General features: G+C 47.2%; 1 protein-coding gene across 1 annotated transcript in view; it reads right to left on the bottom strand.

Moving 5' to 3' along the window:
- LOC138112231 (hexokinase-1) overlaps positions 1 to 24,835 on the bottom strand; it is a 36,012-nt gene extending 11,177 nt beyond the window's left edge. Inside the window, exons 1-10 of the mRNA XM_069018972.1 lie at positions 24,698 to 24,835; positions 17,988 to 18,150; positions 13,107 to 13,255; positions 8,322 to 8,441; positions 5,561 to 5,656; positions 4,253 to 4,352; positions 3,978 to 4,161; positions 3,615 to 3,770; positions 1,822 to 2,055; positions 314 to 618 (exon numbers count right to left, since the gene is read on the bottom strand). Coding sequence (XP_068875073.1) covers positions 314 to 618; positions 1,822 to 2,055; positions 3,615 to 3,770; positions 3,978 to 4,161; positions 4,253 to 4,352; positions 5,561 to 5,656; positions 8,322 to 8,441; positions 13,107 to 13,255; positions 17,988 to 18,150; positions 24,698 to 24,760 — 1,570 coding nt within the window. The 5' untranslated portion in view covers positions 24,761 to 24,835. The remainder of the gene's footprint in view (positions 1 to 313; positions 619 to 1,821; positions 2,056 to 3,614; positions 3,771 to 3,977; positions 4,162 to 4,252; positions 4,353 to 5,560; positions 5,657 to 8,321; positions 8,442 to 13,106; positions 13,256 to 17,987; positions 18,151 to 24,697) is intronic.
- Positions 24,836 to 25,193: the final 358 nt, after the last annotated feature.

Raw genomic sequence — 25,193 nt, forward strand, 5'->3', positions numbered from 1 at the left:
GCAAAGTACCCAAGTGGTGTGAACAGGGTTCATGTGGGTTTGGGTTTATGATCCCAGTTGTGGTTTTATGATCCCAGCTGTGCTTTTCTCCCCTCAAGCTGTGACTTTGCTTGCACCCTGAGGCAAGGACAGGGGGCCAGGCTGCCAGCAACCAGCACAGGCCAGCAGGGCCAGTGCTCAGCTCTCCTCCTTTGCACAGCTCAGGTTCTTCTTTGGTCGCACCAGATCTGCTCACCCTCCACCAAACCCCACACTGGGAGCCTGTTTCAGTGCCCTGTAGCTGAGCCAGTGTCCCCACTCCAGCACGCTCTACCTGTCCCATCCGGCGTGCTGCGGACAAAGGTGGGCAGCATCTTCACTTTGGCAGTCTCGTGAGTCTTCTTCTTCAGCCCCGCTTCCATCTCCGCCCTCATTCTTTTCTTCACCTGCAGCAGCTGCTCGTGGGTGAGCTTGAACTCGGCCAGGGTCTCGTCGATGAGGCGGTGCTGCTCTGACAGCCGGTACGCCACGGCCGTCACCATGGCCGCTCCCTTCCCGCTGCCGCTCTCCGACAGCAGGAACCGCACCTCCGAGTCGGGCACCAGGCGCCGCGTGGTTTTGTGCAAGCGCCGGGCGTACCTGTGGGGAGGGGAGGCTGCAAGCCCGGCCTCTGCACTGCCCACGCCCCAAAATCTGCACTGCATCTCCCCAAAATCTGCCCTGCCCACACCAACCCACTGCAAGGGGAGTGGGGAGACTCACCATGCCCAAACTAGCTACAGCCTCCCAAGCAGAAAAACTAACAGGGAAGAGCAGTCCTTCCCTACAGCCTCCTTCCTCCTGAACTTCTAAGCAAAGCCAGAAAAATGCAAGGGAGAGCATCAGTCTCATCCCCTGAACCTGATCCTGGATGGGAGAAATTCCCTGGCTGCAATGCTGCTCCAACTCCTTCTCCTGAGGTCCTCTCCTGAACTTGCTGGTTTAGACGGTGTGGGTAGCAGTTAAGAAACCAACAGTGCCCAGTGTTTATTATCTTAACAATCCCCAGACCTTGCCCCATCTGGAAGAGTGAGTCAAAACAGCATTCTCAGAAATTTTTTTGTTTGCTGAAATTGTATGGGTTTCTAAATGAAGGAAAATATCTTTTTCAATAAATAATGAGAAACTGGAAATGAAACATTAAGCATACTTCTCCTTTCAGAAGTTCCCCCACAAATATAATTTTCTGATTTCTACAAAAATCTATACAGCTGTTTCACTAAAAATGTAACTTTCAAGATGGGGGAAAACAAGACAAAGTCAGTTTGTTACAGGCCATGGAAATCTAAGCACCATTTCTTCCCCTCACCCCAGTTTTCAAGTGTATCTTCAGAAAAGACTGGCAAAAATAGGGTTCAGCATGGGCATTAAACTGGAAATGGAGATGAAGGTGAATTAATTTCCTCAGGTCTCCTCACAGCCCAATCAATGGGCACAAAACAATGTTTTGTACAAAGAAACTCTCCTTCCAAGAGGTCGCTTGAGGATCCTTTAAGTTATCTATTCAGACACCACCATAGTTTTCCCTGACATTGCAGTATCCAGTTACTCAGAGGTCTGGTTCTTTTCTGTGTGGTTTTGTCGGGTTCTTAGAATCTGACACAACTTTTTCACTTAAAAGACGTCTCCTTTCCCCACTAAGCTCCCCAGCTCAGACCTAAACCCCCATGCCCATGCTTTGGGTTCATCATCTCACAGCCTGCCTGGGCGACGTCTTGGGATGACATGCTCACCATGCTCACCCCTTTGCAAACCAGAGCCCGTGGCAGGTGAAGTGCTAGTGGCAGGAGCAGAGGGACTCACTGTGGATGCATCTTGTAGAGGGACCCATCCACCCCCACGGTGGTCCGGAGGCGGCCGACCCCCTTGTTATCCCGCAGCTGGTTGAGGATGGCACCCAGGGTGGAGGCCACCAGGTTGGCTGAGCGGAAGGACACGATGGTGCAGACGTGCTGGACAGCGATGCAGTCCTCGTGGGACGGCTCCACCCCCAGCCGGGTCAGGATTTCTTTGGCTTTGTTCAAACCTTCTTTGCTCCTGCAAAGTAAAGGGGACTCCTTAGTGGGGATGTACTGGACTGCAGGACTGAGGTGCATCCAAACATAGGTGTCCCTGCCTGGGGTTTGAGAAGGTTAGAAAGAAAATTTCTTAGAGATCTGGACTAGAAAGCTTCATGAGGCTTGAAATAAAATGCTCTAAACATGCATTCATTCACAGATGGAAAAGCTTTCCATTAAAGCCTGGTGCAAACATGCCACCTACAAACAATGCAATTCCAGATACTACAGCAGCCGTACTCTGGGGAGGAACTGGTGAAATTAAAATGCTTTTTCGTTACAGTGATGCTTTAAACTGCAAACAGCTTCTCTTGAGCATGAAGCAACAGCCCCACAATTCAGCATAGGCCTGAGCACACACCTAATCCCACACTCATTCCCTCGCATGTCTCCATAAATTAAGCCCACAGTGTGAGAAACAAAACCCTGAGCTAAGGTTGCCTAAGCAATTTCATGCTAACGAGTCTCTTTTCAGGCTTTTACAACCCCACTGAATCCCTGCCTCTTGCACTGCTTTTTTCCCCATTAGCACCCAGCCTGAGAGCAAAGCTTCTGGCAAAACTTCTCCTTGTCCAGCGCAGTCATTTCCCAGACAAAAACACAAGGAGTATATCTTGTCATCCCTAACTATACTCCATACATCTTTTTAAGGACCCTTGCATCTTGCTAGCACTAGCCAGAAATTTGAGGCTGCACAGGCATGTTCCCCCTACTTATAACCAAAGTGGCTCTTCAGGAAGCAAGGTGGGATTTCAGGGCAAATTTTTCCTCTTAATAACTGAATTTCTCAACAATTGCATTTTTCTCACTGCTGTTCAACATTACCTTGGTCCACGACACAGACCTCTGTGGTTAAGACAAATGAACACATTTAATGGAAAGTTGTTCAGACAACATGGTCTGCAGGGACAGGAGTAAAATGTGGCAGGAGGAACAGGCATTACAGAAGTTACTGGCTGTTCCCCTAGTGTCGTACTTGCCATTTCAAAAAGAAAATCCAGCCCAATGACTATGGCACAAACTATCCCAGTGATGTGAATTTTAAAAACACGGGGAGAAGAGCCTGTAAGTACTGACCAAAGAGGTGATGACACTCTAAGAAACCAACTGGCACATAGCTCAGAGGTCACCGTGCAGCACCCGGCACTGCCTATGGGACTGAATGCTCTGCCTTGTCATGCTTGTTTTCTTTCTGCCCAGCAATCCCAGGGAAACAGCAAGGAGCAACACAAGTATTTGCTAGGAGGCACTAAGCCAATTCATTTTGTGAGCAGAGAGAGAGGTACTACAGCTCGTACCCTGAAAGCTGCATGGACTGGCAGACTTTATAGCTCCTCCCAACACAGAAGAAGGGAGAAATCTTGGGGTGGAGGGCACAGACAGTCTGCTGAGGGTCCCCACATGCCAGCTCTGCACGGGCAGTAGAGGATGGCAGCCACCTCCAATGCAGCATGCCTTCCCACAATGCAAAGAGAGCAGGAAAATTAACATTCAGAGTTGCTGTGAAGTCCAAGGAGTGAAAAGGGACAGATTACTCACTTTTCAATGGCAGAAACATGCTTCGTCTCAAACTTCCCTTTGGTGAGAAGCTCAGGGGTGATTCTCCCCTCAAAGAGCAGCCCCTCCTTGGCCATCTTCACCAGGATGAGCCTTACCAGCTCCCCCATGTATAGCCCACTGACCATCTTCTCAAACCTGCAGGAGAGGACAGCAGTCACCCATGAATCCATGGACAACACTGGGAAGCAGGGCCCAGCTGTGCCACCATAAAGCCTGGCCCAGCCAGAGATTTGCTTCACCACAGGCAAAGCTTTATTGAACTGCAGAATCCCTAACACAAGTGGGAAATGGAGCACAGAGCAGAAAACAACAGAACAGTTCACAAATAACTGCCTCACTCACAGCTGCTTCCCAGGATTAAGGGATCCACGATCGATCTCTCGATCAAACTCGGTCCTGATGTCTTCCAGCGAGCCGTCATCTCCAAAGGCCCCCCACTCCGTGTTAATGCACATCCTGCCTTCATCCCCTTCCACCAGGTCAATGTGCCGCATCTCCTCCATGTAACAGGCGTTGGTGCCAGTGCCTTGGGGGAAAGGACAGCAGAAGGTGCTGACCAAGCTGGCCAGGCAAAGGTAGACAAGCCCTGCGCCCGCCACAGCCGCATCGAGCGTTACCAATGATCAAGCCAACTTCACAGCGCTGGTCATCGAAGCCACAGGTCATCATGGTCCCGACAGTGTCGTTCACAACAGCCATGATATCCGCATCATAGTCCTGGGGAGGAACAAAGCATTACTTGGACCACAGGGCTCCTCTGGAAAACGCTGCTCCTGTTCATCATCGGCTTGCTTTTAGCAAATAGTTTCACAAGGAACAGGAGATAAATAATCTGTCTGAATACCACAGCTCATCTTTTTAAATATTCCCTGTTCTGTCTGCCAGTTCCCCATCCCACGCACCCAAGAAGGCAATGAGAGCAGACTAATGCAAGCAATGAAACAGCACTAGGATCACTCTAGAGAGCACAGGCCTGCTCTCACATAAGCACACTTAGGCAGGAAAGAAAAGAGCTATACATGAGAGAGAAGGAACTTTGCACTGAAACGTCATGGAACAATTTAGAGCAGTTGCTTGAGGAGTCAATCTAGAAAATACTTCTTACAGAATTCACTTAAACAATCTATGTGTTTTATTTGAAGATTTTAATACAGAAATAATGCGATTAAATAAATAACATGCAGACATTCCTTTCCGGGTGGAAATTCACTGTGTGGTTCTACCAAGTCTAATGATAGTAACTGACTCTAGTAATGTTGTTTGGTGACAGCAAAATTCAGGTTTCCTTAAGAGTCCACAACTGCCCAAAGAAAGCAAATACTGCCCAGTTTCCAATGAATTTTTGGAGGCTGAGTAATCAACATATCACCTGGCTGCAAGCATTATGCAAACCCAAATTCACTCCCTCTCATGCTGAGTGCCTTTTTATTTGTTTAAATCAGCAACCTGGTCACCTTAATTCTCTATAAAGTCAACAGTGAGAAACTCAGGGAGCAACAGCTCACTGAGCCTGAAATCCCCTTCTCTTCTACTCTGCTCCTCTCCTGCTCCCAAGAACAGCAGGTGCACAGGTGAGCTGAGCCCAGTCCATGAGACAAACTTTCTCAGGAATGGGACATGTTGGCATCACTGAAAGGCCCCAGCACTGCCACATAGCACTTTTTCAGTTTTTGGAGAATGATAAAATCACTGAAGGTTGCCAGTGAAAAGCCACAACACAGCAACTCAGTTCTGTGCTGTGAGGAAAATCACAGCTTCCACACAACAACTCTGACACTGCTTCATTTTTCCAGCAAGCCCACACATTTCATGCAAGAAAGCAGAGCTCCACCACCACTCAGACCATCTGCTCAAGTGAGTGACATGAAGAGTGGTCCCTGGCAAAGCTGAGATACAGCTAAAAAAGAAAAAGAAGTGCAATTTACCCCACGTTTCTTGATGGCCTTGTTAAGCAGCCTCACGACATCTGCTCCCTCCACTCCGCTCGCTTTGAAGCGCTTTGTCCAGGTTATCAAAATACCCTGATAAAACAAGACAGCAACATTCAACAGGATGCAACCATAAGATACACACTGGTCATTTCTTTTCCTTAAAAACAAGATTTTATACTTCAAATGAATCTTCAGACCTCTGTTCTTAAATGACCTCTAACAACCCAACCTGAGACAACTGGTGGTCTTAAGAGTCTAATTACAGTGAGCTGAAAGATGGAAAATTATTTTCCCCTCCCTTGCTAGAAAATGGTGTGTTTGCATTTTGTATTTTCAGCCTACTCCTCTCCCTTCTACTCCTCGACAGTTTTCTTGGAAAACCATTTAATCGTTTTGGGCATGGAAATAGACTGCTTTCAGAAAAAGCTGACTCTACAGGACTGACTACAGAGTAGGGATATGATATTGGTACATCCAGGATTTGGCTGCAGTAGGGATCAGGCTGCTGCACATTTACTGCCTGGAGTCCCATCTGTCTGGGCTTGTTTAACTGTGGGATCGTGTTTATGGGTTGAGGCAAATGAAAATACTGGAGATGTAACAATGCATGTCCCTATTTTACAGCACAGATCAGAAAAGAAATCCCGGTATTGAATTCCTTGTCTGCAAACGTTCATAAAGAGCCTGCAAATACCCCAAGGTAATGACTACACTGATTTATTTGCTATTTACATAATGCCTGGCTGAATCAGAGCATTCAGTGTACAGGTAAATAATAACAAAAGAAAGAAAAGAGCATTGACAGTAATCAGCTGACAGAAGGACAACTCAGACCAGCTCAGTTTTCCATACCCACCACAATATTCACATCTGTCACAACAGGAGTCCAAGAAGCTAAAAACCAGAAAAGCTAAAGCCTGTAGGCACAAGCAGCCATTGCCCAGGTGTGTGTTTGCCCATATCTCAGCTTAAAAATCAAATTTGCCCTCCAGACTGAGATAGCAACAGGGGACAGAAGGTCAGGGCAGCTCTTTCCAGACCAGGAGATACTTTCCTACCCCTAGACCAAAAACTCAGTTTGCGTAAGTTTTGCCAATGTGCTGCCCTTGTGGGCATCATTCAGAAGCCCATCAAAGCCCCATGCTGCTGTGCAGGGAAACTGTGGGCAAAGCCTGCTCTGCTGGCACAGCTTTCATGGGCAAAAGGGCAACGTGCTTCACAAAACTTTCGTAAGAAACTGGTCAAACCACAGTGGCAAAGAGCAGCTCCTCTCAGCTGTGCTGGAAGGAATTTTTCCTTCACCAGCAAGGCCTTGGCAGCAGGAAGGAGCCCTTGGAATGCAGCAGGGTTGAGTGGGGCCCAACCATGAGGTGCCCATCTTATCACCCTTGGAGAAAACAGGGACTACCCTGCCTCCTTCTGCTCACCAAGCACAAGAAAACAGCACCCAGGCAAGCACAGCCTCACAGAAGCAGCAATCCAGGAACAAACCTGGCCCACAGAATCCAGAAAAAATGTATTTTTAAAACACTCAAAACACATCACCAAAACTGTCAATATTTTTTTGTTGTTGTTGGCTTTTTTTTTTTAAGAGACAACCTCCCTTGTCTCTTTACTATCCCATTCCACTCTGCCACTGCTCAGGTATCCCCAAGGCACCCCACATGCTGCCTGCCCCTGTCCCACACAAGCACAATTCCATCCCAGCTGGTTGGAGCAAACCAGCCCATGAACAAGCACCTTTCATCATGCAGCTAAGCAAACCTTCCCAAGGGCAACTCAACTTCACAACCACATCCCCAGCACGGCTCTGCTGTGGTCAGGAGCCTGAGCCTTACCGTGCACGATGGCCAGATGGGAGAGCTGCCCCAAGATCAACTCATCTCTTCTGATGTGATGCAGTTAAAGGCAGCTCTCTGCTCTGAACCGCTTTCAGACCCTGAGTTAGTCAGCACCCCTGGGTTCAGCTCTCAGCACTGCTCAAGAAGTATGAAATGTAATAAAAATCATGCCTCACCTGGCCCTCCTCAGCACCAGCATCTGGGGGGCTGTTGCACCAGGCAAACCTAGAGACCTGCAAGCTGGAGAAGCAGGTCGTGCTTTAACAGGGCAACCTCTGCGTGTTTTGTGCAGATTTAACTTTCCTGCATTCATTTGCTACACTGTTGCCATGGCAATGCTGTACCGGGAGGCTGCTGAGTCATTTGTGGTACAACGAGCAAAAGGAGGAAAATACCACAGCATCCTTGGCATGGGAATCTCTCCAAGGCTGGTTATCCCCATCCCTTTGTAAAGCAGGCTGGTTCCAGGGGACCTGTCCGACTGCCCTCAGTGCCCAGCCAGTGGCACGGCTCAGGACTGTTGCTTGGCAGGGACACCTGGATCCGGATCTGTGTGCACTTGCGAGGGTCAGCAAAACCCGAGCAAACCCTGCTGGGCTGGGTCCTTCCCAACCCCACCCCGTGGAGAGGTGAAAAAGGCTGCACAGGAGGCACAGAAAACCACTGCCATGTTTAGAGGGTAAACCATAACAGCAAGGAGCTCACGCAGAGGCAGCACAAAACATCAGGTGCCTCCTCCTCATTTGTTACCCAGCTCTTTCAGGCAGAAACATAAACATAAACACAGTCTGACAATGAAATATAATATTCATTTATCCCCAAAATGAGACCTGTCTGTGACGCTGCTTTCATGGCAGTGTTTTAATAACATGGCAGCTCTTTTGCATATTAAGAAAATTGTGAAATCTTCTTACCTCATCTAACTTAGATTGTCGACAAGGGAAGGAAAATGTAAACCCAACTGGCAGTTTCTTGTCTTTGATTTGTTGTTTCTCCATAAAGTCTCCCAGGCATTCAGCAACATGATCAAAAAGCTGTAAGAAAAGTATAAAACCACCATGAATATAGATACAGCTTGAGGGAGAAAATGTTTCAAACTCCATATGAAAACTGCTCTGAGTGAGAAGAAAGGAGAAAATAGCTCTCCATATTTTAAAGGATGTATAAATGGCATAGCTATGAAAATACTCTGAAGCAGGGTATATTAACACCTTAATAACTAATACATTATGAAATACACTGTCCTTTTACACACCTAATTCTGCAGGCATATTTTACACCCATAAAAAAACACTTCCTGAAACAAGAGGCTCAAGGCTCTTGAGCCTGCTGTAACCCTTCCACTTAACATTTGATGAGAACAAAAATGTCCTTTTAACCTTTCAATAACAGGAAGGAGCAAGTCAAAAGAACATTTGGGATCCAGTCCCACAGGAGGTTGAGCACTTTTACAGTGATGTGGAGAAGATAACATCTGCTTCACTCAAGCATTGCTGAGACCAGAGAACCCAGCACTTTGCAGGAGCCACCCAAAAGAACATCATCTCTCAAATCTATTCCTAAAGCACACAACAAACAAACAAAAGGAAACCCAAGGGATTCATCTAAATATTTTCCATGCTCTGAGAAACAACCCAAAACAGGGACATTTTCTGCGTTTTCTGAAAGGTCGAGCTATGCAGGCAGCCTGCACCAGGCTTGTGAGTACCAACTCCTACCCAGCTGCCTCAATGGCACCTGTGACCATGGCACTACGTGTCCCTGCCAGCCAGGCCAGGAACCAGGGAGGCACAAAGGCCTCTCACACTGAGCCATTTGGAAAGTCCCTCAGGTAGACTGCAACGCTCAAAGCTGAAATCAAGCCTGAGCAACTGAAGCAACAAAAATACACGTTTGTATTTACCAGCACCAGAAAGCCAGACATGCCTTCAACTGACCCATACCACAAATGGATGGCAAACTATTAACAAGTCACTGCCTGCCCCAGGAGATAACTGTGCTTCACATTTTAACTCCCTGAAAAACAAAGGCCCAAACAAAATAAATCCAATCCTATCTGCAGCGTTGTTGGGATGAGAGAACATAATCTGCCCAGAAGACTGGGGATAACTGGGAGGGAGTACAAAAAGACATCTGTTGGTTCCAATTAGCCCACACAGCTTTATTAAGAACAATTAAGAGTCTTGGAGAGACAAGAATGCACTACAGACAGACTGCAGCAATTACAGATGATGAATAGGAATATTTTGTCCTTCAAAGCAGGTCAAGAAGCAGTGTGTGTAATGTTACAATTAAAGTGAACACCTTAAACTCACGCCTTAAATGAGGTCAGATTTGATTAAGGAAAAGTACAGTGGTTTCCCAGGGAGAATGTTGCCATTCATTGTCCTGGGCAAATCAAACACACACAGAGAAACAACATGGGAATGCAATGTACACTGCTGCACTTCTGGAAGACAATTTTCAGCTGTCCAGATGAGGGATGGAGGAAGAGGAGTTACGAAAAGAACTACAGTTAAGTAATAAAATATGGCAACTTCTCCAGGAGGAATACAGAAATAGCAGGAGTGTGTGTTCTGATCATGTTTTCCATCTGAAAGTATCCTGCTGAATACTCAATCCTACTAAACTTTCAGCTGCTTCCAGGATTACAAACAAAAAAACAGGGGCCAACCTCAAACCCCTTGGGAGTTCAGAAAGCAGGAAGCAGAAATGTTGACTGTGTATGTTGTTACAAAAATCCCTCTCATGCAACAAACTACGAATGCATAGAGAAAAGACGGGATCTGCTTTGTAAGTCTAAATGCAAAAAATTCCTGGGCATTCCCAATAGACTCCAAAAAGTCCGTGCACCTGCTGCGTTTGCCCACACAGTCCTGGCAGGACCTGCTGAAGCCCACCTATGTGAGTTAGCACTACACTGTAAGGGCAGACAAATGCAGTTAACTATTAGCCACAATTTGGACACTACAGGAGCTGTGTCTAGTCAGTGATGCACGGTCTGGCTGTGCTACTGTTGTTCATAAACCACAGAGGGAAGGCATGGCTCAAAAGCAGAAAAAAGACAGGCATTTACTAGTTTTGCTACCACTGACACTGGTAAGATTTTTCCTAAAGAGACTCAAGGAAGCGTCTGTGTGTGCCCATGCCCATATTAACATCCAAACCTTACCAGTGCCAAATGACTCTGACTGGATAGTAGAGGCAACATATAAAGTTCCAGTAGAATTTCATTAAAGTAGGGACGGTGCACTGAGGAAAAATCCAAATCTTCTTTTACCCACAGATTTGCAGTAGGGAACAGTGTGAGCCAAATATTTTATCATATGTCAGAGAGATGGACAGAGTGAATGTCACAGCCGAGAGAAAAGGATCTGTCTGATTTATAGAGCAACAGATCAGGCTTAATTCCCCCAACCATGAAGTTGCCTGCTCAAGCTGGGCTCCAAGAGGTCTCCACAAGGATGCATTTGGCCAGCAGACAGAAGACTTTGACAAGCAACTGAAGATCCAAGCTCAGGCTCAAGCCCCTCAATGGGGATGATTTAAGGAGCAAGGAAACCACAGTTTCAGATCAAGAGAACAGCCAAATCCATAAGCTACCTCCACTGGTGGCAGAACACAAAGAGCAGCACCAAAATCAAGTCTCAGGCACATTCCCATTCACTGAGCTGACACAGGAGACAGGCTTCTTACAAATTTTAGACCTGCTATGACACTGCTGAAATCAACAAGTTTTGCCCTTGACTTTGATAGAGAACTGTCTCTGACTGGCAAAGCTGTCAGCCCATGCCTGACAGATGAACAAAAATGGAAGTTTGAATGCCGTGAAGTAGAAAATACCAAAACGAGCCATGCTAGTGAGATGTGAAGCCATAAATCACAATCCTTCAATAAGCTGATTATGCACTAAGCTTTAGGAGTGTAACTCAGCAAAGTTAATGGCACAGCTTGCTGGAAATCATTAGTAGCCTACCCCACACAGGCAGTTCAGTCCAAGTATTCCACAAATCTGGCTCAGACATTTCAGAAAACCTCAAGCATATACATCAGTCATTAGCACCCAATCATCAGCTGCCTGTCTGCCTCCTGGGCATCCCCCACGCTTCCCTGTGAAGTCACACAGCAAGCACTGGATATTGTCATGGAACAACTTCAAATCCAGATGCTATTCTGATGACGCTTCCAAGTTCTCCTCTTATTTTCCTGGTATTTAAATACTGTGCCCATGGGGTCAGGGGAAGCCTTGTTCTCCTTTCTTTCAGCTTAAAAGCCATGACAAAGCCTATCAGCCAGAGCTCCACTCTGCTGCTTCCCAACAGCCAAATGGCCTTTGGATATTGAAAAATGAAAACACAGATATGACAAAGACATGGAAAGAAAGCAGACCTGATGTCTCCCTTCCTGGCTTCTCCTTACCACCCTTATCGTGTCTCCATCAAGAACCCCCCAAGCTTGCCTTGCCTCCCCAGCACAGATACTTGGGTGTGCAGACAGCCCTGCTGCCTGTCTCCAGCTTCTGATACCCATTCATGGACAAGCAACCCTCTGCTCCCAACCTGCCTCTGAGCACCCCTGCCCTCACCAGCCACAGGCAGCTCAGCTCAGCTCCCCTCCAAAAACACCCTCTGGGAAAGCCACTGCGTGACCTTTTGGCCCAAATACAAAGCAATAAGGTTAGGAAAAGTCCTTCCAGGAAGGTTATTTTACTGCTGTGGTCCAGATATCACTGGAATGATAAAAGCAATGCTTTTATCAGTTCTATTGACAGGCACTAATTGCCATCTTACAGCTGCATGAGAATGCAGCAGCACTTATTACATACAGACAATAAAGGTATTAAGGTAACTACAGAAAATATATTAAAGGTAGAAATGCTGTTCCCATAATTTTTCTTTTTCTCCTCTTTTGTTTATTCTTCAGAAACAAACTTTAAGTTTCCTGCAGGTCTCATACTCCTAAACAGCACCTCATTCTACTTAAAAGTGCGAAAACCTTGCTGTTTACAACAATGAAAATTACTTGTTTTGCCTTACGCTGACACCAAGACAAATCTGCCAGTGTAATCCACTTCCTGACCATAAAAAAAAAAAAAAAAATTCTTCCAAAGAACTCAATTTGAAGTCCAAGTGAATGGATAGAAATATTTTCTATTCTTGGACAGGGAAGACTGAAAAAAAAAAAACCCTTCCAATTATTCAGCAAAACTTACGTTGAAGCTGTGCCAAAACATTCTATCAGCTTCCCGTAATTTTTCTAATGTACTTCTACTTTTCATGAATGCTGAGTTGCTCAGACTGCCAGCATAGATATGTGGCTGTCATGGGGATTTCTATCCCTCATCTAACACTACAATCGCAGGGTTTGGTCATGTTTGTTGCTTACAAAGACTAAGTTGTTTTCCTGCTCCCCATTTGTACTCATGGAAAGTAAGTTCACTATAAAAGTCAGAATTTTTATTTCTAAGCCATCTTTTCCCTAACTTATCCAGAAGTCTCCCACATGATGACAGCAGGTCTGCAGCACCCATGCATGCTCTGTTAAACTAAGTACTGCTTATTCATTTTCAGTATTAACACTGAAGTTCAGTTTGCATGCTGCAGGTACAACTGTTAAGATGTTAAGCTTATTCTCGTGGGGGGTTTCTAAAATCTAAGCAGCTAATCTTCAGAGAGACACGCCAAGGAAGAGGTGCTTACCCGTGTTCCACTCCCGTGCATGATGTCTTCTGGGGTATTATAAATTTCACTTTCCATCTGCACCGTCTGCTTTTTTTCATGCGATACCTTTACCCGAAGAATTCGGAAGTAAGACCCACCAAGGTCCAGTGCAATGAAATCTCCTTTCTCTATGTGGAAAACAAGACACAAGTGATTAAAAATTGTATGCAACATAAATCTGGGAAACATCAAGCTCGCTTAAGTGCACCGCCAAAGCAAATGTCCAGTCCCTACAGCAAGGAAGTTCCAGCTGCAGGGCATCCACATGGATCTGATTCCATCGATCTGATTCCCCACAACTTAACATGAACTTGTAGCAATGGCAACGCCAACCACCATTGATAGACAGGCAACTGCAATGAGGGTTTACCCAAAAAGAATCCAAAACAGTGGACAGTCTGTATCCAGATCTCATGATGAAGCTGGCAGAGCAAAGGTCTCAGGAGAAAGCCAAAAGAGATGCTGAAAATAGAGACAGTAAAATGAAGGGATGCCAGACCACTGACAAGCAGCCTTTTGCTGTAAATAAACCTATGTCATTTTGGCAAATAGCATTGAGTGGTGGCTGTTCTAAAATCAACAAATTAAACACAGATATAATTAAAGTAGAAACCACCCCTTATCTCATGCCCAGAAAAGCTGAGAGTCACTGCAAACTGCAGACAGATAAGAGAAGTCAGAGAAACGACAGCCTAAGAAACCAGCCCTGTACTGCTGCAGGAGTTACTCAGAAGTTGTGATGCCTTGCACAGAGCTCCTAATATCTGCCCAGGTGCCAGGGAAAGAGTGGGGGTACCTCCATCTCCCTCTGTGGTGGAGAGATATGAAGTCAAAGCAGTACCGTCCAATCTCCACAGACTCCAGGGCACAGCTCAGGCAACAGAGGTGCATGGCCTGGCTATCTGAGGAATGACACCTTCAGCACCCCTGGAGACATATTTGACTGACCTGCTCATGCTATCTCGCCTTATCAATGAGGAAGCAAAGACAGCAATTGTCAAAGTCTGTGAAAAGACAATATTTAGGGAAGCAGTGTGCACAACTTTCTCACACAGGAGTGTGTGTCCAGGCTGCAGTTAATCACCAGGGCTCTTTGCAAGCATTTGTGTCTGTGCACAGCACCCCTGGGCTCACCGAGGCTGCTCAGAGGGCAGCAAAGCAGAGGCACATGGTGTTCTCTCATCCTGCTTCCTCATCAGCTGTGACTTTCAGAAGGCCATTCCTAATGTCTCCATTTTTCCACTCCTACCTAAATTCAAAGTGGAAAAACCTCTAGCAGCTGGGAAGATTGTTTTGACATGTTACCTAAAACACACTCAGCTCCCAGAGCCTTTTGACCCCAGACTGTCACCAAAATACCAGGTATGCAATTTATCTATGAGGATTTCCAGAGCCAGACTTGCCTCTGAGATTACTCTGTCCAATCTCATATCAAAACTCCTAAAGTCTGACCTAATGATCTGTTCCTCTTCCTCACCCCACGCACCTCTGGGAGCCTCATCCCACTCAGAAAAGCTGATGAACTGGACAAGGTGTCCCTCAGGACAGGATCTTTAACAGAAACAGATCAAGAGAGGCAAAAACACACTGCAAATGTCCTTATGGTTTTCCAAGGTTACAGTGTAATAGAGAAGCAAAACACTGTCATGTGAGAAACCACAAACAATAAACTGCATACACAAAAACATAGCAAAATGACAGTGGGAGCCCACAACTTCTAATACACCTCTAATTTTACTGCACTGCAATGCAACTTCTCCTCCTTGCTGCTCAAGACATGGGCAAACCCAGTTTGCCAAAACACAGATCTTGCAGTGCTTCCCTATCTGTTTCTGAGCAGTGTGGCATTAAACACTGCTTTGCACCAGTACAAATGTCATTTAAAGCATGAACATAGACAAGCTGGAGATGCAGTTCCCTTTATTTGGCTCAGCATAAAAAATTCATAACCCCCTTCACTGCAGCAAGTCCAGAAGTCAAACACTGACCACAAGTTTCTCATTAAGCCAAATACCCAAATAAGCTTTATCTTATAGGTATCATCTGTTGAGTGCAAGCCATTACCTCCAATCACTAATGGGAAAATCAACATTGGACCAGATGGCCCTTTTTCAAGCCTAAGTGCATACCTCAAACAAACACTACACTTCAGAAATATCTTCCCTGTAAATAAATTAACAGGTTAGGGTGTTTGATTTCCAGCATCATCAAGCCCATTGCAAGGTAAAAAATTATTAAGAATCATCCTTCACACTTTAAAAGATCTCTGAACTAGAGTGTAAAGCTTTCTGCATGCAACTAGAGTTTTCTTTTAGAGTATTTGAGGAATTAAACCCAAAGTAGCAGCATTTAATCTGTGCTTTGTAACACCAAGGTGCAATCAAACCTGCTGTGAATTTATTTAGCGTTTGAAAGCATTTTGAGTTAGCTTGAGGTACCATTCTGGGCACTGTGGACAGAAAATCCTCATGGCTTTTGTAAATTAAACAACTCTGAATGAAAGGGGGAAAAAAACATGTTAACATCAACACCTCCAGAGTCTCCAGAATTACTGCTCACAAACTCCTTGTTGAAAAAGTACACAAGCACAGATCTGAATCTAAACAACAGTATTTTTCTGAACAGTCAGCTCCCATAATAATAATTGAACTCAGAGGAAAGAGCTTACAAGGCAGTAATTAGAGACAGGCCAGAGAAAAGGGCAGGCTTTCAGCCTCTGGCTTTTACGGAGGGACAGCTGAAGGCAGAAATTGCCATCTTTGGACACATCAACACAACCGCATCCATGAGGGGCCCCCGGAACCCTTTGGAGGAAGAGGTAAGGGGGCTCTGTGCCTGTCCTGGCTGCATCTGTGCGACGGCCAGGCCAGACATGACAGGCACACACGGGTGAGTCAGGGAAAGAAATGCCACGACACCCCCTCACAGCAAATATTGCTCATACCTGGGGCCAGAACATGACCTTTCAGAGAAAGAATGGAATGGCTCTGCCTGCTTCTCTAACACCTATCCAAAGAGGCTCTTGCCACCTACACATACAGATCACCACTGAGTTCTATAGAAATTGTCCAGGGCAAAGCACTGCCTTGTTCTAATCCATGCTGCACAGCACTGCCAGCAGGGTGCCCAACCTGGACAGGCTGGCGGGAGCCAGGCGGGCACAGGATCAAGAACTGAGAGCTCTGTACACAATTCATGAGGTTCTTTTTTAAGTAGGTGTGTAATGCATGATCTGAAATTAATGCCTTGACATACAGACATGCCTATGCTCAACCAGGGCTACTCACTGCTCTGGCTCATCCTCGGTCCCAGCAGTGTTCAGCAATCTCTCACATCTCTCCTGACCATGTGCAGATCCCCATTCTCCTGTGCCATCTCTAAGTCTTCCCAGTTCGTACGATGGAACAATTTTCAAAATTATTTGACTCACTGCAAGCAGCTCAGATTTGATACCCTGCAGAACCTGACAAAGCAGGGAACTGGGGACAAGTCACTACTCAACTGAACCCAAAACAAACATGAATGAAAAAAAAGGGATTTTGGAGCCGGTAGAAATGCTGAGATTCCACTCAAAAGCCCTCAAGTCACCTCACGTGCAAACCCTTAGTGCAACCTCTGCCGGTGACCCAGCTGTGCGTGGCAGCTTCTGGCTTTCTCAATAGGCTGCAAATTTCAACACAACATTTCAACATAACAGCCAGCAATGCTAAATTAAGGGAAACACAGGATTCAAATACATTGTCCCTTTGGTTTTTTTTCAGACAGAGAATCACATCTCAGTGAAATAGCTTAAGATGGCAGAAAGCAACAGCAAAGCAGAGCTATCAAAGAATTCCACCTGCCAGACGGCAGCACAAAGTTATACAAAGCATCTGGCCTCATGTTCTTTCATCAGTAAATTCTCATTTTTAAAAGAGAAATTCTCATTTCTCAAAAAAAGAAAGCCTCAAAATAGGTAATAACTCTGTTATGCAGTTCTTGCAATTTCTGCACACAGGTAGGCACCAAACTAGTTAGTTTGTGGTAGGCACCACAGTAGTTAAACAGCTACATGAGAGGGAAATCCAGTGTTACTACTAAATAATAAACACTATCATATAATGTTTATAAATATATTTAGATACACTATATATGGTATTTTTTACAAACATCTAGTAATTTATAAGTAATAACAGTAAGTAAGAGAGGCAATCTTGGCCTCAATTACCAACACAACACCTTTTTGGTGTCTGGTAGCAGTTTGTGCCACTTTTATCTGGTACAGTGGGCATGGAAAAAACAAGTCCTGCATTTAGATGGAAAAAGCTTAGCACACCAGAGCAGCAGCTCTGGAGCCACACGCTACAGCCTCTTCAAAGTCTGTGAGCTTTCCCCCAAGACAATCTGGAAGAGGAAGCTACAAAATGCAAAATGAATGCCAGGAAACTCAAATTCAGCCTGTAATGGTTCACACTTCCACTGGGGAAAAAGTAAGGAGATGTTGAAGGAAACAGCAAATGACTAAAAGCCACTGTATTTAAGACTCTAGGTCACATGAGTGACGCATGAATCAAAAATCATTCTATGCGAAGTATTGATTGTTGGCAGACAGACCCCAGAGTAAATGTACTGACTGATAAGGAACTGACTGCTAGAAGGGCCCTTCCATTGGCATCAAAACAGCTTTGACAAAGGAATCAAAAAATCTCCCAGCATCTGCGGGAGCAGACCTGCATGCAAAGGGGAGGCTGCCTTCGAAATGCTGTCTGGGCTTGCCAGGAAGTAAATCCCTCTTGTTCTTGGTCGCACATTGTGTATTTCTAACAGGTTTCCACAAAGCATACCATGTTTAGTATGGAAAACAAACACTCAGCTCCTTACCTGAACCATCAGGAATGGACCTCACAAACGTGGGAAGCATCTTCACTACGGCTGTTGGGTTAAAATCCCTGGAGAGGCCGTTCTTCATCTCTCTCCTGAAGCGAGCCATAACGTCCAACAGCGTTTCATCAGAGAGCCTCATGGCATAGAGGTACTTATCAATCTGGGAAAGACAGACACCACCACGGAGTGAAAGGCTGCCCTGAGGTGCCTAAGCAGGGCTATACCTCTCCTTAATTGCAAGGATAGTGTATAGCCCCAGCATGGCCCCAGGGCTCTGGCCAAGCTAACAACACAGACACACGCTTCATGCCTTATCTTCTCACTGAAATAATGGAAAATGCACAAGTCTAGGATCTACTGAGGTGAGCTCCATCTTACTGTCTTCCCAAGGCACCATCCAGTCCCACATCACTTTGCCTCCTCTTTTCCACACAAAACCATCTGCTCACAGCCTCAGACTACTACCTCCAGCCCTTGCCCCACTTCTCAGCTTTCCTGACTGTCCATGAGCTAAACAGCTGGAGCTAAAATCCCCTCTTTTGGCACCTTGTCCCAGCTGGGGTGATGTGGGTATCAGAGGTGCTTAGTGTTTAAAGCCTTACATTGGAAAGGACTTGCCATTGTAGTTTTGGGGCTACATCCCAGGCTGAGAAATTATTTTCATGTAGCAGACCATTTTCCTGATCCCACTCCAAAGCTGTAACAACCAGAGGGGTCTGGAAAGACAGAACTTGACTGTGGGCAGGTGGCACCTTCCTTCTCAAGACAAAATATCAAATTAAAAGTTGTTGACTTCTCCCCTGTGGTTTCCAATGACAGGAGCTTTCTTTACCTCCGTGGAAAAAGGAGGCAGCTCTAGTTTTCCAACAATATTGCTTTCCATAATTATTACAATCACCTTCACTGTCAGGAAGACTGAGAGATGCTTTGATGCCTGAAAAATACAACATAGCCTTGAGGGGTTCTTGCCAAACACACCTCCCACCCTTTTAACCTCAGTAGCTGGTCTATTCTTGCCTTGTTTCTTTACCTGCCTTGGAAATTTGGTTCTGCAAATGGCTCAGATCGAAACCACACCTTTGGGATCACTTTTGCTTGCAGCTTAGCAAGACTGAAAAAATAAAGCCCTGCCCATGTTTTCTGTCCTCAGCAAAACTGGAAAAGCCACCTCATTTTAAACTCCAGGCCAGCTCTGTCCCAAGGCTCCGTGTGTCTCCTTGGCTGCTCTGGAAGCCTTGAGAGCAGCTCATATCCAAGCTGGCATCACGTCTTACAAGACCAAGGCCACAATAAAACACTTTATCTGAAACATACATACGCAAGTGCTCCATATACCAGGGACTTTGAGACGGAAGCAATGAATAATGCCCTTCACAAAGGAAATGCAATCAAAAGGTCATTAAACCCTAAACTGACCATAAAACCGGCACCAAATTAATTGCTCGTACAGAAAGTACTCCTGACCATTCTACTCAAGGTCTCACCAAAGACAGCATCTCCCCGAGCCAGACACCTTCCTGCCATGACCCAGGACTTATTTATACAGACAGGGAGGAAGGCATGGATAGTGCTGCTGGGCACAGCTAGCCAGCCCGATCATGATCCACAGGGCTGGGGGTCCCCCTGCACCACAGGAGACACAGCCGGAGGCTGCACAAGCTGTGAACTTTTCAATGTCATTGCTTGCAGAGGAACAATACCATGATTGATAATACCACGATGAAATGAGACCATGCATTTTCCCCACAAACCGGTGACGTGACGGTGCAGGCGTACAGCTGAAGGGCAGAAGAGCTGAGCTCAGGTTCTCTGCAACAGAGGCCAAATGCAAGACCCAGGGCAGCATCCCCACATCCCAGCTGTGTCCTGTGCCACCCTCATGGACCGACAGCCCCTTCAGAGCAACAACCACAGCCGTCACTGACATCATTTCCCTCCAAGAATAAAAACCTGGATGGGATGTGCCCTCCCTGCAGCCCCAAACGCTGTGGGGATAGATGCAGAAGCTGGTGTCTGGCTAAGCAAAAAGGTCTCTCCTTCGTGGCAAACCCTGCTATGGTTTTTTTTAGCAGAGTGTGTAAAGCCATGATGTCAGAGCATGAGGATACTCCCTTTTAAAGGAGGGAGGGAACCAACCTCTTTTTCAGGCTGAGCTTTCAGCAGCCCACGCTGCCGCTCAGAGGGATGATTCCCCAGATCTCCCAGAGAAAGCTACAGTAAACATCACTCACAGTCAGACCTCACCGTGCAATTAATACACCCCTCTACAAAGCCCCACTGCTGCATCCTCCTCCCAAAACCAGGGCGGAAGGATTCCCGCTCACCGAAAGCCCTGTTGTGAACGCAGGCTGTGGCGTTTGCACAGTCAGGACTGACGAGCCCATTCTCCCCACCTCTGCCCCTGTGCTGCCCTCAGCAGCGAGGGAAAACGGGAGGGAGGGCTCTTTCTGCTCCCGTGAAAGACCAATGAGCGCTGTCAGCGCCCTTACATAATTGGGCTGGACCCTCCTGCACGCAGGGAGCATCGCGTTTCATGGCACCGAGGCCATCCATCTCCACCGCCGATATTCCCGGGGCGGGGACACTGAACTCCTGCTTGAAAAAAATCACTCCTATGTGTTACAGCTTCCAAAACCAGGAAAAATTGGGGGGGGGGGGGGGGGGGGAAGGGGGAATAAAGGCCGGTTTTTTTCTCCCAGGTGCGAAGAGGGTTAGTCATTCCAGCGTGGCAGCGAGGGAGTAAGCGCAGCCCTCCAAGGGAAAACTCCCAGCAAACAGCCATAAATAACTTGAGGCGGGGGGAGCCGGAGGCTGGATTATGGAATGGAGGTTTAATAACTCCCTGCTCTGCCTGCAATAAAAGCCGATCACAAAGCAAATCTCAGCCGTATGCACAGGGAAGCTGTGGAAAGAGTGGCCAGGACAGACAGGAGCTGCCAGCACCACCCAGGCAGACCCAAAGCCCCGCTGAGGCTCACATGGGAGACTGGTGCCAGCCCTTCCCAGGGGATGGCAGAGGGCAGGAACAATTTCAGGCAAGCAGTTGTGTGGGCAAGGAGCAGAAAACACTCCTTTATTTAGCTGCCGCCTCAGAGTCACCCCCCGAGGAAGGGCATCTTCCCAGAGTGCCACTATGGGAGTCCTCCAAGAGCTCAATCACTTTTTTTCCCTCTTTTTCTTAAAAAAATAAAACAAAACAAACAAACAAACAAACAAACAAACAAAAAAAAAACAGAGACAGAATCTGTGAGCAATTTTTTAAAAATAGGATTTCATAATCTGAACCACATTCACATAATTTTTCCTGGTCACATAGGAAAGACAGAGTTTGTACTTGGGGAAAAGAAGTTTCTGAAAATCCAGCCACTGCAGCAGTTATAAATAATTATAATGAAACAGGCAGCACGAAAGGCTTAAACCTACTGGCCATCCTTTAAACACATGCCTCATTCCCTGGACACTGACAACAGTCAGTGGTATCCAAGAAGAGAGCACTCCCACAATTTCAGAAATCATTAGCACCTATTTTACTGACACAGCCTTCATACCAAAACCCTTCACCATGAAAACATTCTTCTGCAGAGCTAATCATACTCCTTTCAACATAAGGAAGATTCATCAGGAGGCAAAGCATGTTAAAACAAGTAGTTTAGACATTTTGAAATTGTTCGCGCTTACTTGAGATTTATCAGATTGGTTCCTAAAAAACTTCCATAGGGGCGGGTCACCAACACAGGGCTCTTCTTGATACTAGTTGTTACATTTTATACTCCATTCCATCACGTTTTTTTCAATGTTAAACAACATCTGAATGTCACTCCTGGACTGCAAGATCTTTTTCTTCACTCAGGTAAGACAACAAAAACATATTGTTCCCCTAACAGACAGAAACCAGGCAACACCTAGAGGCTCCCTTTGCTGGGGCCAGCTACTGCAGGTATAAACCTGTTGGAAACAAAAGACAGTTTTACAAAGCTCTCCTGCACACAAGCCAGTGGCACAGATGCCAGGGACGCTCCATGACTCTCTTATCCCTCAAGATGGGAGTCAGCTCTTTTAGAGAAATTGGGGCCTCAGTTCAGTTTGGGCCAAGTCCCCTGTCTGAGCAAGGATGCTGAGCTCCTACTGCGGTCCCCAGAATGTCACAAACATTCAGGGGACAGATGTTTGCAAAAACAGCTGGGTAATTTAAGCTGCTTGGACCATACGTGTATTTATGCAGTGCAGGGCATCACACACAGCCAGCTTGCTGCTGCACACTAAGGTGACATGGAAGTGCCATTATGAGTGGTTTCACTGGAAAATGCTCCCTTGCAGGGGCCACAGGGTTTGTGCAATGAACAACCCCTTCCTTCAATGCTACATATCCACCCTGCCTACTCCTCCTGCTTGCCACGACTCATCTTGAGAAACATTCCAAAAATGACAAATTTGAAAAAAATCATACTGAAACTTAAGGGAGTACATACAAATCCAACAGAACCAGTACAGAAGCACTAGTTCCTAGATGCAGGGTATCCCCAGGGCCTGAAACCACCAGTCCCATTCATGGCCCTCGTCAGGCTTCTCACTGTAGAAAGGCAGCTGCAGAGCATTAGTGCTACACAGAGATGGGAATCAAAAACAAGAGAAAAGGTCACAACAGAAGAAGAATGCTCAGCCTTGGCTCATCAGTACTTTTCACACCCCTCCTGTGACCCACAGCAGCATCCTGAAGGTGACCTGCCACCTGTGCCACCAAACACTGAGCCAACAGCTGTGATGGACCAGCAAGGCAGAGGAGCAGCCACGGCATTCAGGAGCCCCACGGGGCAGCATGGAGAGCAGGGACAACGCCTTGGTTGGCAGCCCTCAGCCACAGCACGTACCAGCAGAAAGTGCTGCTCTTCCGGAAGCAGGGAGGAGAGGGAGGGACCTGAAATGAAGCCATGCAGACATGTATCCTAGGAGCAGCACACTGATGGAGCACAAACCTCACAAGCAGCACACTGAGATGGAGCGAGAGCACTTTTGCCTCACGGGGAACCAGGGAGCGGAGCCCACCAGCTCCCCACAGCTGCAGGCAGCAGAGCCTCTGGCTGCCACAGACACCCTCCCCTACGGGACAGCCAAAAGTGCGGAGGACGGAGTCAATATCCGTTCCAAAAGGATACAAACAGGAAAAGATGTCTTACATCCTCTAAAAACAGTAGCCTGCTTTCTTGACTTGTCAAATGGGTATTATTTTTTTCTTTACTTTTCCAGACAAAACCAGATTGATCCATAAGAACGCTTTACAGCTCCCTGGTCAAAAGGTTTCCCTTGCTGTCAGACAATAGCAGCCCCACGGTGCCAAACCAGCCTGCAATAAATAACCTCCAGAACACCGCAGAGTTTCCCTGTGCCTGCATGCTCCTCCTGTGCCTTCCCCACAGCCTTTCTGCCGCTCCTTGGCCACCACACACACTTGTGCTTATCTTGGCTTTCTAAATATAACACACACAGTGAGGCAGAGAAGGCCTTACCCAGGCATGCACGCCTGGCACCAGCAGCAGCACTCACAGATCCTCCAGGAAAAGGAACATAGTGGGCCTGGGGAGCAGGGAGAGCCACGTACGTGTGGCCAGGAGGTGCAGAACGCTGCAGGCTGAGCGCAGCCTCCGGCTACTCGCGAGAGCCGCTGGGCGGAAAAGCAAAAGACCAAAAGCACGGAAGGAGATGCGGAAACCACGGGGAGCCGTCTCAGGTTTTCTCCGAGAGAGGAGTGGGCATGGGTGAGCATGTGTCCAGTGGGGCAGGATGGGTCACCCACACACTGGAGCTGAGGTCTCCCCAGGAAGAGTCAGAAGCCCAAAGGAATGAGGTGCTCTCCTCCTGCTGGGGACATTCTCAAGTCCCAAGAGCACTACAAATCAGTACTACTAACGCTGTCATTGAGGCTTTCCCAAAATATTTTAGGGATGCCTTCAGCCACACGCCCAGGTGGGTCACACGGCACCGCCGGAGGTGGCAGAGGGGAAGCCTCTGCTTCCTGACGTCAGCACGGCTCATCGACATTTGCAATTATTTTCCCAATTTGTGTCCCCACATCCTAGCCCCAGGCTCCCCGCTCCCTACAGCTCTGCAATATGCTCAGCCAGGACCTAACTGCCATGTTTTTATTTATCCTGTGCTCCGCACCCTTTTCCTTGTGGCAGTGCTCGATCCCAGGGCTGTACCAACCACACAGCAGCAACCACATAATGCTGAAGGAAAAGAAGCCTATGGAAATGCTTCTTTTTAAGCACAACTGACAACCATTTCCTGTAAATTGCGATCCTGCAGCGGCACATAATTCAAAAACTACCTGCTCCTCGCCTGCTGAAGTAGCAATGCTCACAGGTACCCTTGGAAAGAAGGGAAAATCCCCTCTCCAGGGATGCTGGTGCCTACGAAAACCAGGAAAAGCCATCACCTCCACCCCTCACTGCCAAACCCCCTCAGGTCCTGCCTGACCGGCCGCTGTGCATCCATCACCCACACCCCACTCCCAGCTCCACTGGCGATGCTCTGGAGGGCTTAAACCCGGGGTTATCCCTCCTTTCTCCCGCAGCTGGGTGGCTCTGGGGACAAAGCAACAAAACCAACGCACAGGGAAAAAAAAAATTAAAATATTTTTTAAAACAAAAAATAAATAAATAAAGAGTGTGGGCGGGCGGCGGCCCTCGGCCGGGGGATGTCCATCTAACCTTTTTGACCTGGTCCTCCTTCAGCTCCGTGAAGTAGTAGGCCAGGAGCTGGGCGGCGATCATCCTGCCGGCTGCAGCAGCGGCTCCGCGCACGCAGCGATGCGGGGCCCGGGGATGGCCGCGCCGAGCCGAGCCGAGCCGAGCGCCGCCCCTTCCTCCTCCTCCTCCGGGCCGGCCGCGGCCCCGCCCGGCGGGACGTGCCGGCTGCGCGGCGCGGAGCGGAGCGGAGGGGCTCGGCGCTGTTCCCGGCCTGGAGGAGCAGGAGGGCAGTGCCCTGCCGTACCCCAGAGGAGCTCTACAGCAGCCATGGAGACGGGCTGATGAAGGTTCCCTGGGGAAAAAAAAAAAAAAAAAAGAAAAGGAAAAAAAAAAACCAAACAAAAAACCTTCTTGGTGGCCAAGGCAAATGGCATCCTGGCCTGTGCCAGGAATAGTGTGGGTAGCAGGACCAGGGAAGTGATTCTTTCCCGGTATGCAGCACTGGTGAGGCTGCACC

The sequence above is a fragment of the Aphelocoma coerulescens genome, chromosome 6, assembly GCF_041296385.1.
Source record: "Aphelocoma coerulescens isolate FSJ_1873_10779 chromosome 6, UR_Acoe_1.0, whole genome shotgun sequence".
In the NCBI taxonomy this organism is placed as follows: Eukaryota; Metazoa; Chordata; class Aves; order Passeriformes; family Corvidae; genus Aphelocoma; species Aphelocoma coerulescens.